We start from the raw sequence: 12,952 nt of genomic DNA, 5'->3' as shown, positions 1-12,952 counted from the left end.
GGAAGCGTTTGCACTGCCTCGCGATCGCGGAAAGGTGTAACTTTTTCCAACACAGCGTTTACAGACATGACCACGCTGCTACCACGCTGGGAAATCGATATTTGTTTGCACCACCGCTGTTTCCTGCTGGATGTTCGACATTCTCCCGCAATTGGTCATGGGCTTCTTTGGTATTCGGCTTGGTGACAGTATTGCCTTGTCTCCTGTCGACTGCGAAAGGTATAGGTACGGTATTATCTCGTAATACAAAGGACAGGTTGCGCTCCGTCAGCTTTAGTGCTCGTCGACCTGTGACTTAGCCTGTGGAGTTCCTGGGCACCCAATCATCTCACCGAATTTCCCACCGCGCTGATCATATCCAGTCCTGGATCCTTCAGTTGAGTGGCGTGCTTTAACAACCGCTGAATGCTGATTTCCAATTACCTCTGATTTTCAGGAATAATTATAACGACAACACTTCTACTTCTTATTGGACACGGCCCCAAGTTATAATATCACCGAACTGATATGCGAGCTCGCTCTTCTCGCTTACTGGTCTGTCTCGGTCACTGATATGACGGTGCGGTTCTCGGGCTAACTAATCTGGGGCGCGTCCCGAAAGTCCCTCAGCATGTCTTCCTTGATGCATCTCAGTCGCATCTGTATCTGGACCTCGGGGCTACCTTGGGCTTGTGATATTTCTCTTCCTCATCTGCCACGAAATTGGTCTGTCGATCATTGGGCGCGATCCCAGGCATTCTTTCATTCTTCTTTCGGGGCCATCGTTTTTCCTCTTGGAGTGGGCTTCATTATGGCTGTCCCTGTGTGCAGGTATCCCATTCACGGGCCATCCTAGTTTCGTTCATTTTGGACCGTTGAGTGATGTTCCGTAGTCCATCACTGCGTTCGCGGTGCTTGTAAGTCGTCTATCCTCATTGACATTGAGACGGAACTAAATATGCTGCGTGCCGCATTTTGACTGGAACAAAGATCCCAGACATGACCATTGGAGTTGTTATTCTGTGGGCTGGCTTTGAGAATGATATTCTCGGTTGGCCATATTGACTTTCGCAGTTGCCTCAGTCCACGCAAGTTCCAGCTTGTCGACGCTGCGCATTTTATTTTTCTCTGTCCGTTGGACCCTTATACCAGTGACACTCGTTGTGGCTGGCTCGTGAACGAAATGGTCTTGGCCTTCTCACCACGACGTCCTTAGATGCTCTCTTCATCGATGTTGTTGGCGAGCATGCTGGATATAGTCACCCTTCATTTTGGTGCCTTTGCAGGTGGCCGCGCTTCTTTGGCGGTACCTCACAAGGGCGGGCTCCCCGCTGCTTTGGCGGAAAAGTTGGGAGACTTCGTTCGGATCATCTTCCTTCCTCTAGTTAAGGCCTCCCTTCCGGGCGCGATTGATTGGCATTTATGATCATCGCAGTATTTTGGGCTATCAGGCCTTTCAACGGATCTTGGACTAGCAAGTAATGGGGTGATTAAATTCATCTACCTAAGCCATTGTGACGCCGTTATCACAAGGAATGGTATGGATTTTACTTTTCCCGCCATCACCAGAATTTCTAAACTCTTCGTGAGGCCGAGCGGGCAATGTGAGCGAATTGGCCATTGTTGTGCGGTTTCCGGTTGCCGAGGGTGCACGCCTTACGCACCCATATCTCGAACCTCCCCTTTTATCTGGCATCACGGGATTTCCCACCACCTGCGGAGCGCTGGGATATCGTCAATGGATGTTCGTTCTCTACGATTGTATTATGGTATTGCACTTGGCCATCCTTGCTCTATCTAGGCACGAACGCTTGCCTTTCTGACAACACCCGTCGGTTGTATTTGCATCCACAGCATGTATGGAAGCGGGTCGACATAAAAAATGCTCGCGTCTCGGCAGGATCTACAACCGGCCGTTCATTTTTTCGAATTCCGGGCGAGACGCGGATGAAAGGCCGCCGCGACAGAAAACAGGCACCTGTGCCATTCAATGGGCGGCGGGCTCCGTGTTCATTCGTCCTGGATAAGACGGATCACTTCTCGTCACGATAACTGTCACCCGATTCCCCCAGTTTTCAGATTGGGTTGGTGAAAGGATGAAGCGCTCAGCACTGCCTTCATCTTCAGTGGCTAATGCTAGTTCCTTCCCTATGGCTGTTTCAACGGAGCCAACTGCTACCGCTCAAACCAGTCTCATGCTATCATCATATGAAACATTCAGTGACCTCGACATATCTCCGTTAGAAGAACCAGGATCCCATGGTCAGTTGCACATCTAATTGTACTGGCTTGCTCTTTTCTGTGGTCAGACCATCGAGTTGTGGGAGTCCCAAAGCTACCTACGCCTTCACATCCCATTTGCTGAGCGACGGCATAGCCAGATGGAAAGCCGCAACAAAATCATCACACTACAACTACTGAATCTGAAATATCATTCATGTGTCTGATAAGACTTAGTGCAGCTGCAGAGTTTTCAGTAACTATCATGTGCCTGCATAAGACTGAGTTTAACGAGCCTAATTGCACGTCCATTATATGCTCATACCGCGGACCCAGTGCGTGTTGTATCGCCAAACTTTACACTGGCTGGGGTGGATCAGGTGAATTCGACGAGTCTCACCACGGATGGGGGGTTTCTGTCCGGGGGACTTCCACCTCTCCTCATTTCACTTATTCGGGCCTGCTATTCTCTAACATACTCGCGTTAGCGTAGAGGGTTTTACCCCCTAATCATGTCATAGGCAATTTAGAATCAAACACTGGCACTGCAGCACGGGATATGTTTAGGTCCCCAGAGGATGAATGCCTGCATACTCATTGATTGAATTCCAAGAATGCACCACCAAAGAAGAAGCCTTCATGATTAAACTAGGGTCTTTCAAGTGTTGCCAAGCTCTTGTGCTGCCACCAGATGCAAAAGCGACGTTGTTGCAGAACCGACGTATGGTGCCTCGGCTTTGTATAAACAAGTGGTCATATTAGTATGAATCTATCTTATTGCCCTATGGTCGCGTAAAAAAGGGCAAACCCCAGTCACGGGCTGTCACTCATTGAGACTTCGGGCCTGTCACCTTTCCCTGCATGATTTCATCTGTCTGGATGAAGTCTGAGCTTTCTTGCAATACACGCGGCAGTTCCGGGTCATTGATGAGTGTTCCTCATTGTAATTGACAACTTAGGCAGTGTCATTTGGGTGCCGATTGTTATCTGGTCCTCATCGCCACATGTGTGGCACCGGCATGCAGACTTGCACTAGCCCTGGCATCCTGGAATTGTTGAGCATTTCAGAGCTCTCAAAAATGCCAAAAAAAAAAAACACAATTAGTGTTTTCAGCTTGTTCGTAACTTCTATCGCCTACCAGTGGTGTGAAGTGATCCCAGAGCAAGCGATTTCGGGTCGGGCTGGAGTGGATTTATTTCATTCTTCACCCAAAAATGATTCCAAACTTTCGCACGAGCAAAGCAGCTAAAGTGAACGCCGTATGCCAACTCGATCAAACCGATGACTAGGATAAATCATATGGAGTAACTTGCTCGTCGAGTGGGGCTGTGAATGGATTGTGCTAGGAATTGGCCAGCACCCACATCGTAGGCAATGCTGATGAAGAACACCGATGCCACCGGCTCAGTGACTACAAGGTAATTTGCGTTGCATCTGTGAAGTAGGTAAGACCACTCCATTTCAAAAGGGAACATCCATAGTTGATCATTCCAATAGAGGCTGGTCACTGATTGAGGTTTCCCGTGTAGCTCTCCCGCGATCGATGCAGCGGATTCAGAAGGCCCACCCCAATAGACTACACTAATAGAGGCTGGTAACCTGCCTACCAATAGACGGACTGAGCGCCGGGTCTGTCGGGCATCTCTTATGCCGTTTTGGGCATGCGTGATCAATGTGTGATTCAAGATAAGCTAATTGAACCCGTGGGAATCATGAAGCAAGCTGGGGTCCTCGTGTCGCATGGGCGTGCGAATGTCAGGGACCCGTACTGCATGGGGTCCGCGGGGACATAGCTCCTCTTCCCTTCACGCGTCTGCGTTGCTTGGACGACAATGCTCTCTGTTCTGCAGGTCATTCTGATTCTTTTTGTCCCAATTTTGCTTGCTGTAGGATACGTTACAGGGAAACACATCCCGAATGTATACTATCCGACCTCACCTCTGCTGTTCAAAGTCTGCCAACGCGTGGAGGCGCCTGGCAGCGCCAGCGACGACGCCAACGATGACGCGACTCATGTCAATGGCAATGGTTCTGCGAACGGCTCTCTCAAGAAGGGGGTCGAGACGATGAGTATCAAGACTTTTCTCGAATCGAAGGTGCCAAGGTCTGTGGACTTATCCCTGTTCGCGCTCGCCTAGCTGATGCAATTGATCCTAGTTTATATAAGGGGTACAGACTTTCCTGGTGGCTTCCTAATGGACACTCCCAGACCTGCTACGCTGCTGTGGGGGACTTTACCAAGACTGATCAAATACTGTACGAGCGGTAAGGACCAATCTTTTTGCCCCCTCTCGCATTTATTCACGTATGAGCTAAGCACGTTGCTTCGAACCCCTGATGGAGGCACATTGGGATTGGACATGACACCGACGACTGAAGAAAACCCTGACCTCCCCGATGATACACCTATCGTCGTAGTTCAGCATGGCTTGTGTGGCGGGTCGTATGAGTCTTATGTTCGCTCCGTTCTCGCTCACGCTTGCGCGTCAAAGTCACAAGGGGGTTTAGGCTACAGAGGAATCGTGATCAATTTCCGAGGATGTGAGGATTTCATCCCTTCTACCTTGTCCAACCCGACATTAAATGGTATTTGATTAGGTGCAAACGTACCTCTCACTAGCTGGCAGGTGAGTAATACGGCGGCCGTCAGACTTACGAGGCACTGATGCGTCCGACTTCAGTTCTATAGCTCTGGACACACGGACGATCTGCGTTGCGGTCTGTTGTATATTTCACACAAATTCCCAAAAGCTCCACTCGTCGGTATCGGATTTTCTCTTGGTGCCGGTATAATTACTCGTTATTTGGGCGAGGAGAAGGAAAAGAGTAGATTGCAGGCTGCCGTTGCACTTGCCTGTGTGAGCATCCTATATCGATCCCTTTGATATGCAATATAACCTGCTTGATAGCCCTGGGATTGTGTCAAGAATAGCAGAAGGTAGAGTTGAAGTAGTATTCTGCTGTCATTTGCTCAAGGACTTGGGGACCCAGATTCGAGACGGAGTTCGTTCCGAAGACGTTTTACTCTCCCGTGTTGGGAGGCACTCTGCTGGCATCATTTCGAATCCATGGTGGGTTGTCGTATCGCACGCTTGGCCCGCTAACCTGATATTTCTCCCCCGCATCTAGTCGATTCCCTTCGGAAGTTACCACCAGACGATCGACTCGCCCCTCAACTGGATAACATTATGAGTTTAAAGAAAAATCCAACTCTGAAGGAAGTTGACGAAGCCTTCATTCGGTTCTGTGGTGGACATTCTCCTCCATTTCCTTTCAAGTCTGCCGATGACTACTGTAAGCCCCACCAGGGGGGCTCCTGTGTTGGATTGATGTTCGACTGACACTTATAACAGACGCATGGGGATCTAGTCATCATCATCTAAGTTCAATTCGAGTACCATTTCTCGCCATTAGCTCTGCCGATGACCCAATTATCGGTATCGCTCCAACTAAGGAGGCGATTCATGGTCAGACGACCGCTCTTGTTGTGACACCAGCCGGGGGTCATCTTGGTTGGTTTCAAGGTGGAAGTCCGATTGGACGACCTCCTGACCGTTGGTTCCGTAAGCCAGCCTTGCAGTTCCTGAGGGCTGCCGCGGAGGACTATGTCCCCGATTCGAGGTATGGGCCGCCGAAGGATGGAAGCGATAGGATCGAACGCGACGGGTTCGTTCTTGAGAGAGGGAAGGATCTCGTTGGCTTCAAAGTTGTTTCGACGGGGGAAATCATCCACGGAGGCGAGGGCAAGCCCACGCATGGACTTAACATGTGGGGATTTTAGAGTAGAGTTATGTATTGGGGTAATTGCTGTAGATCCTCTCGAAGCATTTGTAGAATCCGAAGTCACATGTAGTGTGATTAGACCAAAAAGATGACAATATCCGTAGCCCCTTGAGTTGTCGGAAATCCAAGTCTTGTGTAATCCCAGTGTCCTTTCTGGTGTCGGAAAGTGAGTCCCTGCAATCCCTCGTCAAATCCGCAATGGAAAATTGATGCAGAAAGCCGCTGTGCTGCCCAACAACGCGGGGAAACGCATTTCTTCGCGAAGTTGTATGGCTCGGGCACGCCACGTCGGCAATAGGGTGCCTAGCCGGCTCCTCCGCCACTGGCAACGTTGTCACATCAACAATTCCTACGCAATTCCTACGTTTGATCCTGCGCTTTTCGGCCTGCTAGTAAGAAGGGATCTGTGTCCGGCACCAGCCCCTTATGACATTATATAGACTCATCCCTCATATGCTCCTCTGCCTTGCTCGGCAATCGTACCAAGTACAGTGATCCCAGGTGCATCCATGGCCGTCCCAACACCGGTCAATTGCTCGGCCTTCCCGAAGATCCCACCATTTCATAGGAAATTCCACGTGATTGCGTCACAAGGCAATGGGATTGGGCGGATGGATTTAATTAACGCCCCCATTGCTTGGTAGCCCCAGAGCCTAGAATGCAGGGATGAATCAAATGAAAGGAAGTGCCTAACTAGGCGAAGAGAGATTTCCCACTTGTTCCGTCAAAGCCTGCCCTTGCGAGAAGCCGCCAAGGGAACGTGCCAAAAGTGGCGCAAACACCTGCAAGGACACTAGGATGAATGGTGACCATATCCAGCATGCTCGCCAACAACATCGTTGAAGAAAGCGCTTAAAGATGTCACCATGAGAACGCCAAGATCACATCATTGTTAGCACTATCAGCCTCGCGAGCTGGCTGTGTCGTGGCTCGTTTCACTGGTCAGAAAAATAGAATGCTCCTTTCCCTATCTCAGTACCGAGGGTGCAAAGAATCACTCATTATTCATTCTGATGGTTCACTTTGATGTGATTGTCCCCGTGGTCGCTTCGGTGGGCACTTGTATCTTATACTTAAGCCGCATTGATCTGACCAGTATCTGACGGGGTAACAGCCCCGAGCCCGGTTTGCGCCGGCGGCAAAGGTCCAACGGAGTCTTAAAACTGTTGGGTATCCTTGTCTTCTTGGAGGAGTTGAGTCCGCTTCACTCCAACACGCCTCTTTCCTCATCCTGTCTGCTTAGTGTTTCGATGATCGCCACTAATCCTCACGATCTCCTTAGGGGCGCGTTCTCCGGTCAGCTGCTCGCTGCTGTGTGAGTCACTATAGGGGACTTGTCCTCTCATCAAGGTCCTAAAATCCTCCGTGTATTACAATACTGCCAGCTTCTTCGGTATTATCACAATACAGACCCGCGTCTACTTCTCTACCTTCCCAAGGGACTCCTTATATCTTAAGCTCGCAGTAGGTGCATCACGTCTTATTGGTGAAACATCCCTGAAATGTGGAATGCCCGAACAGGTCTCATTGTTATGGTGAGTATGAGGCTCGGACCATGGTACTACTATGGATTCAAAGTGCTGCCTAGGGTCGTTCAAGGTCTCCTGGTGTGAGTTTTCCCCGATTCAAAATGTCAAATCAAGAACTCGTCTCACAACTGGTGAAGTGCATGCACGACGCAAGCTCTTTATTGGTACCTTTTGATTGCTTCAGCTAAGAAGAACGTCCTTCCACCTCTCACCTGGGAAATGATAATGCATCAGACTATAACGGTGTGTTTGACATCCCTTCACGGAGCTTGCGTGAGGGTTGAGAGAAATTCTGTCATTTTCAGGTTGTTGCTTCGGCAACTGTTCAAACGTTTTTCGCATACCGCGTGTATGTTTGTACGTGCCATCCATTTCCCCTGTCTCGCGAGTTTTGAATGATAGCCCTCCTCCAAGTGAGCACGAGCATTATGTTGGGGTGCTTGGTTGAATTGTTATCTCTCGCGCAATTCGGTATGTATATAACACAGAAATCCCATGCACTATGACCTGCGATGACATCTAATTCTTCTGTCTACTAGGTCTTGGGATAGGTGTGGTCTCTTTTATCTTCCGCTGTTCGTGTTGCCAAACCGTTGCCCATTAGCATCTGCCTATCAGGCGTACCATCTTGCTAGCTTCATCACGCTTCCCCAACAGAAGCGATGGTTGATCGGATCATGGCTCCTTATGGAAGTTAGCACACGCTCTATTCCGATGCGCCCGCGCTCAATCTGAATACTTATTGATAGGCGATTTGTGATGTCACACTCGCCGCTTCGATGACCATCCTGTTGCGTCGGCAGAGAACCGGTTTTAGGCAGTTCGTTTGACCTGGAGGGCGATGTTGTGCAAGCTTACAAACTCGTTCCACAGAACTGACAACATGTTGAACAAGTTGATTGTTTATTCAATTAACACCGGAACGATCACAAGTGTCATCGCTATTATCATTTGTGTCACCGTACGTATCCTTCCCTGAGGATCAACTCTTAGCACTAACGTTTCTTTCGGATGAAGTTCGCAATCAATGGCTTTGGTTCCGGTACGTCAACACCATTGATCAACAGTCCTTGGAACTCATTTTCGCTGTTCAGACGTCCTCGTGTTGGGGATAGTGAGCAACATTTCCCCCCTGTGGCGTTGAGGCGGCCTTCTGACCTTAGATATAGCCATTCAGCGCTGTATACAACTGCACTATGCTCGCCAAGTACGTGGGGTAGCCGTGCACCTCAGCATACTCAAATGCTGATTTTTTGCACTTCAGCCTGCACTATAGAACACAACTCCGTCAACGTTTGGGTCCCGTTAGCATGGGCAACACTAGTGCTAGGTCGAACTTGGTGGGTGTCAAAGTTACTGTCGACAAGACTGTAGAGCCACCTCCGTCGACATTGATACCTTTGAAACAACTACGACGAGAAAGAAATGCAGTCATGCCTAGAGAGGACACCCATCCCGCAGTGGATGGAGGAACAATTCCATATAGCTCATTCCCCACAGTGTTCACTGTCACAGACTGATTTTTCGAGGCTGCCTTGAAATTGGCTAGATTGTAACATCACCACTCGTCGCCCTTCCATGTCTACTTAAATTATTTTGGTGCCCCTTTCCATCCACCGCACCACATTTATACACCATGTGTAGTTGGGGCCGACCCCATGCCTCTGGTTAGCGATTGGCAGGTTTGACTAGCCACAATGCACTGGTCGCTTATGTACCCAAAAGCTGACCCGAACGTGCATGAGCCTGACATGCTGACATGGTGTCGGAAAACTGGGAATTTTGTTATAATGCATTGCGGAATTTTGCTGGGTGTTACAAGGTGCTATGGGATTTTTGCTGGGCGAGGGCGTTACAGAATTTTTCTGGGTGTTGCAATAACTTGATGTAAACAATGATATATACATGTATCCGAGCTTGACCTCCAACGCACCCTCTTAAGTGAAGATACATGTAACAGTGATAAAGAAAATGAAGTGAATGAAGCAAAAAAAATACTCAACTTTCGAATTTGACTTGGGTTTGGAACTACCATACTAACCAAAACAGCTTCTTCGGCTACCCAATTAGCCTGTTCTAGCTTGTGCTCACGTCATTAGAGACGTACCCTTCGATCTGGGGCTCCTTTGTGCGAGCGAAAAACGCAGGCTCGCAGCTGGCCCATCTCGCACATGATATTCCGCTTGTGGGCGTCACGAAAACCGGTATAGAGCACTCAGGAGTGCTCTAGAGATCGGTTCCATACTCGAGGGTGCTCCAGTGAACTATATTTCCTTTTGCGCTCATCTCAGAGGGGTTTTGTAGGTTTTCTGGGGGGACTTGCAATTGTTACAATCTTTCGTAGTTTCGCCAGCACATGAAATCCGGGAAGTATCCGATATCCAACTCGTATCCGAGCTCGGATATCACCTCGGATATTGTGCCTCAAAACGCAGTGAATATCATGTTGGGAACAGTAGAATCCATGGTGTGATTAGGTGGTAGGCAGGTTACCAGCCTCTATAATCACAGATGGATTTAATTGCCCCATCACTTGATATTCCAAGATCCGTTGAACGGTCTGACAGCCTAAAATGCTGGGGTGAATCATAAACGCCAATCATTCATGCGTGAAAGGAAGCGCCCAACTAGAGGAAGTTGATCCAAGCGAGATCTTCCGGCTTTCCCGTCAAAACAACGGAGAGCCCGCCCTTGCGAGGCGCGGCCAAAGGCACGCGCTGAAATGGTGCGAACACCTGCAAGGACACTAGGATGCATGGTGACCATATCCAGCATGCTCCCCAACAACATCGATGAAGAAAGCGTTTGTTGCAGCCCGTTTTGGACGGAAGGAAATAAAACGCCCAGTGCCGGCAAGCTGAAACTGAGGCAACCGCAAGAGCTCCACTGCCTGATTTCGAGAACAAGGGAAACCTCCTCTTCGATCTTCGTATCTCCGTACCGATGCCGGTGCAAAGGATCGCCAGTTGTTCCATCTGGATGTTTCTCTTTGATGCGATAGTCCCATAGTCGGTTCCGGCGGTATGTGTACCTCATCAACGGCATTGATCTGACGGAGTAACAGCCCCAAGCCCGAGGCCTCTACGTGGTTGCAGAGGTCTTTAAACTGTTGAAAATCCTTCTCTTCCTGAGTCCGTTCCACCCGACACGCCTCTTTGCTCATCCCGTCTGCCGATGATCGCCACTAGCGCCCAGGAGATCCTTGGAGGCGCCTTCTCTGGTGAGCTGCTCGCTGCTGTGTGAGTCACCACAGGGGACTTGTCTTCCCATCAGTGTCCTAAAACCCTCCGTGAATTACAATACCGCCAGCTTCTTCGGTATCATCACAATACAGACCCACACCTATTTCTCTACCTTCCCGAAGGACTCCCTATATATCAAGCTTGTAGTGGGTGTATCATGCCTTACTGATGATATAAACGCCTAAAATGGGGAATGCCCGAACAGGTCTCCTTTTTGTGGTGAGTATGAAGCCCAGATCATCGTACGACTGTGGGTTCAAAGTGCTGCCTAGGGTCGTCCAAGCTCTCCTGTTGTGAGTCCCCCCGATTTTAGCATCAACTAAAGAACTCGCCTCACAGAAAATAAAGTGGATGCACGGCCCAGGCTCTTTATTGGTACTTTGTGATTGCTTCAACTGAGAAGAACGTCCTTCCGTCTCTCACCTGGGAAATGGCAATACATCAGACTACGGCGGTGCGTTCGACATCCACTCACAGAGCTTAGGTGAGGGTTGAGAGAAATTGTGTTGTTTTCAGGTAGTTTCCTCGACAACTGTTCAATCGTTTTTCGCATACCGCGTGTATACTTGTACGTACCATTCATCTCCCCAGTCTCGCGAATACTCATGACAGCCCCCTACCCCTGCAGTGAGTAAGAGTATTATATGGGGATGCCTGGTTATGCTGTTATCTCTCACGCAATTCGGTATGTATATAACCCAGAAATCTCACGCACTATGAATCGACGGTGGTATCGAATTCCTGTGTCCAATAGGTCTTGGGATAGGTGTGGTCTCTTTTACGTGCTGCTGTTCGTGCTGCCAAACCGTTACCCATTAGCTGCTTCCTATCAGGCATATCATATGGCGAATTTCGTCACGGTTCCCCAGCAGAAGCGATCGTTGGCCGAATCATGGCTCCTTATGGAGGTTAGCACATGCTCTGCTCTGATGTGCCCGCGCTCAATCTGAATGGCTGGCAGGCGATTTGTGATGTCACACTTGCCGTTTCGATGACCATCCTGTTACGTCGGCAGAGAACTGGTTTTCAGCAGTTAGTTTGACTTGGAGGGTGATGTCGTGGAAGCTCACAGATTCATTCCACAGAACCGACAACATCTTGAACAAATTGATTGTTTATTCAATAAACACTGGAACGGTCACAAGTGTAATCGCTATTGTCATGTGTATCACCGTACGTATCCTTACCTGAAGAACAATCCCTAGCACTGACGTTTCTTTCGGATGAAGTTCGCAATCCATGGCTTCGGTTCTGGTACGTTAGCACCATTGGTCAGCGGACATTGGAACTCATTTTCGCCGTTTAGACCTTCTCGTTTTAGGAATAGTGAGTAGCACTTCCACTGGCGTCGAAGCGGCCTTCTGACCTTGGACATAGCCACTCGGCGCTGTATACAATTTCACTATGCTCACCAAGTACGTGAGGAAGCCGTGCGCGTCTCGCACTCAAATGCTGACTTTGGCGCCTCAGCTTGCACTATAGAGCTCAGCTCCGTCAATATGTAGGTCCCGTTAACAAGGGCAACACTGGTACTGGACCGAACTGGCTGGGTGTCAAAGTCGACAAGACTGTGGAGCCACCATTGTTGACATTGGCACGACTACGGCCAGAACGAAATGCAATCGTGCCTAAAGAGAAAACCCATCCCACAGTGGATGGAGAAACAACTCGATACGCCTCATTCCTCCCGGTATTCACCGTCACAGACACCAAAGGCATCAGCTAGATTGTAACTTAAAGCCCTTCCATGTCTAATTTAATTGTTTTGGTGACCTTTTCCACCTAGCACAAGGTTCCATCCACCACACCGCATTTATGTAGCATCTGTGGTTCGGCCGATTCCAAACCTCCAGTTAGCGACTGATAGGGGTTGAATGGAACTCCGGATGGATTGGCCGCATAGCGCAGACCGAGGCATCGGATAATAATAATAATGAACACAGCGGAAAGGCCTAAGTGTATTAGATACCACTTAAAGGGATGATCAAGATGAGATAGCAACGTCGGAAGGTGCAATACACAGGAGAGCAAAAAATGCAACGACTGGCAACAAAATCCGTCTACGAGTGCTTCAGCTGCGGGCGATGAGGCTCCCAAGCAACCAAGCGCTTGATATGAATAAAGCGGTAACTACACACGCAATGGCTGTGTACCCAAGGTTTAACTGGATATTCCAGAGCTATCATCGGATTGCGGTG

The 12,952-nt window shown here is 49.2% G+C and overlaps 5 protein-coding genes across 5 annotated transcripts; 4 read left to right on the top strand and 1 right to left on the bottom strand.

Moving 5' to 3' along the window:
- Positions 1 to 4,032: 4,032 nt before the first annotated feature.
- Positions 4,033 to 5,981, top strand: EI90DRAFT_3116170 (AB-hydrolase YheT; the record flags this gene model as incomplete). Its single annotated transcript, XM_039062864.1, has 9 exons — positions 4,033 to 4,304; positions 4,358 to 4,465; positions 4,518 to 4,741; positions 4,799 to 4,827; positions 4,882 to 5,058; positions 5,110 to 5,138; positions 5,192 to 5,271; positions 5,330 to 5,494; positions 5,554 to 5,981. 9 exons carry the CDS (start codon positions 4,033 to 4,035, stop codon positions 5,979 to 5,981), a joined length of 1,512 nt encoding a protein of 503 aa, XP_038922885.1.
- A 1,177-nt stretch (positions 5,982 to 7,158) lies between these two features.
- On the top strand, positions 7,159 to 9,428 carry EI90DRAFT_3032597 (uncharacterized protein). Its single transcript, XM_039058402.1, has 13 exons — positions 7,159 to 7,447; positions 7,505 to 7,592; positions 7,650 to 7,755; positions 7,818 to 7,869; positions 7,927 to 7,983; positions 8,052 to 8,063; positions 8,117 to 8,205; positions 8,262 to 8,332; positions 8,386 to 8,473; positions 8,530 to 8,554; positions 8,607 to 8,626; positions 8,682 to 8,719; positions 8,777 to 9,428. The coding sequence occupies exons 2-13, from the start codon at positions 7,516 to 7,518 to the stop codon at positions 9,030 to 9,032; spliced, it is 891 nt and encodes a 296-aa protein (XP_038922884.1). The 5' UTR covers positions 7,159 to 7,447; positions 7,505 to 7,515; the 3' UTR covers positions 9,033 to 9,428.
- A 416-nt stretch (positions 9,429 to 9,844) lies between these two features.
- On the bottom strand, positions 9,845 to 10,900 carry EI90DRAFT_3032592 (uncharacterized protein). The gene is given in 4 exon segments (XM_039058401.1): positions 9,845 to 9,890; positions 9,909 to 10,235; positions 10,279 to 10,732; positions 10,822 to 10,900. 2 exon segments carry the CDS (start codon positions 10,673 to 10,675, stop codon positions 10,099 to 10,101), a joined length of 534 nt encoding a protein of 177 aa, XP_038922883.1. The 5' UTR covers positions 10,676 to 10,732; positions 10,822 to 10,900; the 3' UTR covers positions 9,845 to 9,890; positions 9,909 to 10,098.
- On the top strand, positions 10,807 to 11,587 carry EI90DRAFT_3032590 (uncharacterized protein). Its single transcript, XM_039058400.1, has 7 exons — positions 10,807 to 10,900; positions 10,960 to 10,973; positions 11,027 to 11,047; positions 11,103 to 11,208; positions 11,271 to 11,322; positions 11,383 to 11,439; positions 11,509 to 11,587. Exons 4-7 carry the CDS (start codon positions 11,185 to 11,187, stop codon positions 11,571 to 11,573), a joined length of 198 nt encoding a protein of 65 aa, XP_038922882.1. The 5' UTR covers positions 10,807 to 10,900; positions 10,960 to 10,973; positions 11,027 to 11,047; positions 11,103 to 11,184; the 3' UTR covers positions 11,574 to 11,587.
- Positions 11,509 to 12,525, top strand: EI90DRAFT_3032586 (uncharacterized protein). The gene is made up of 7 exons (XM_039058399.1): positions 11,509 to 11,662; positions 11,716 to 11,786; positions 11,840 to 11,927; positions 11,984 to 12,008; positions 12,061 to 12,080; positions 12,132 to 12,169; positions 12,225 to 12,525. Exons 1-7 carry the CDS (start codon positions 11,597 to 11,599, stop codon positions 12,478 to 12,480), a joined length of 564 nt encoding a protein of 187 aa, XP_038922881.1. The 5' UTR covers positions 11,509 to 11,596; the 3' UTR covers positions 12,481 to 12,525.
- The last annotated feature ends 427 nt before the right edge of the window (positions 12,526 to 12,952 follow it).

This window comes from Cantharellus anzutake, assembly GCF_015039405.1.
Source record: "Cantharellus anzutake strain C23 chromosome Unknown EI90scaffold_3, whole genome shotgun sequence".
Taxonomy (NCBI): Eukaryota; Fungi; Basidiomycota; class Agaricomycetes; order Cantharellales; family Hydnaceae; genus Cantharellus; species Cantharellus anzutake.
The sequence above is the reverse complement of the archived record's forward strand: the minus strand, read 5'-3'. Positions and strand labels throughout refer to the sequence as shown.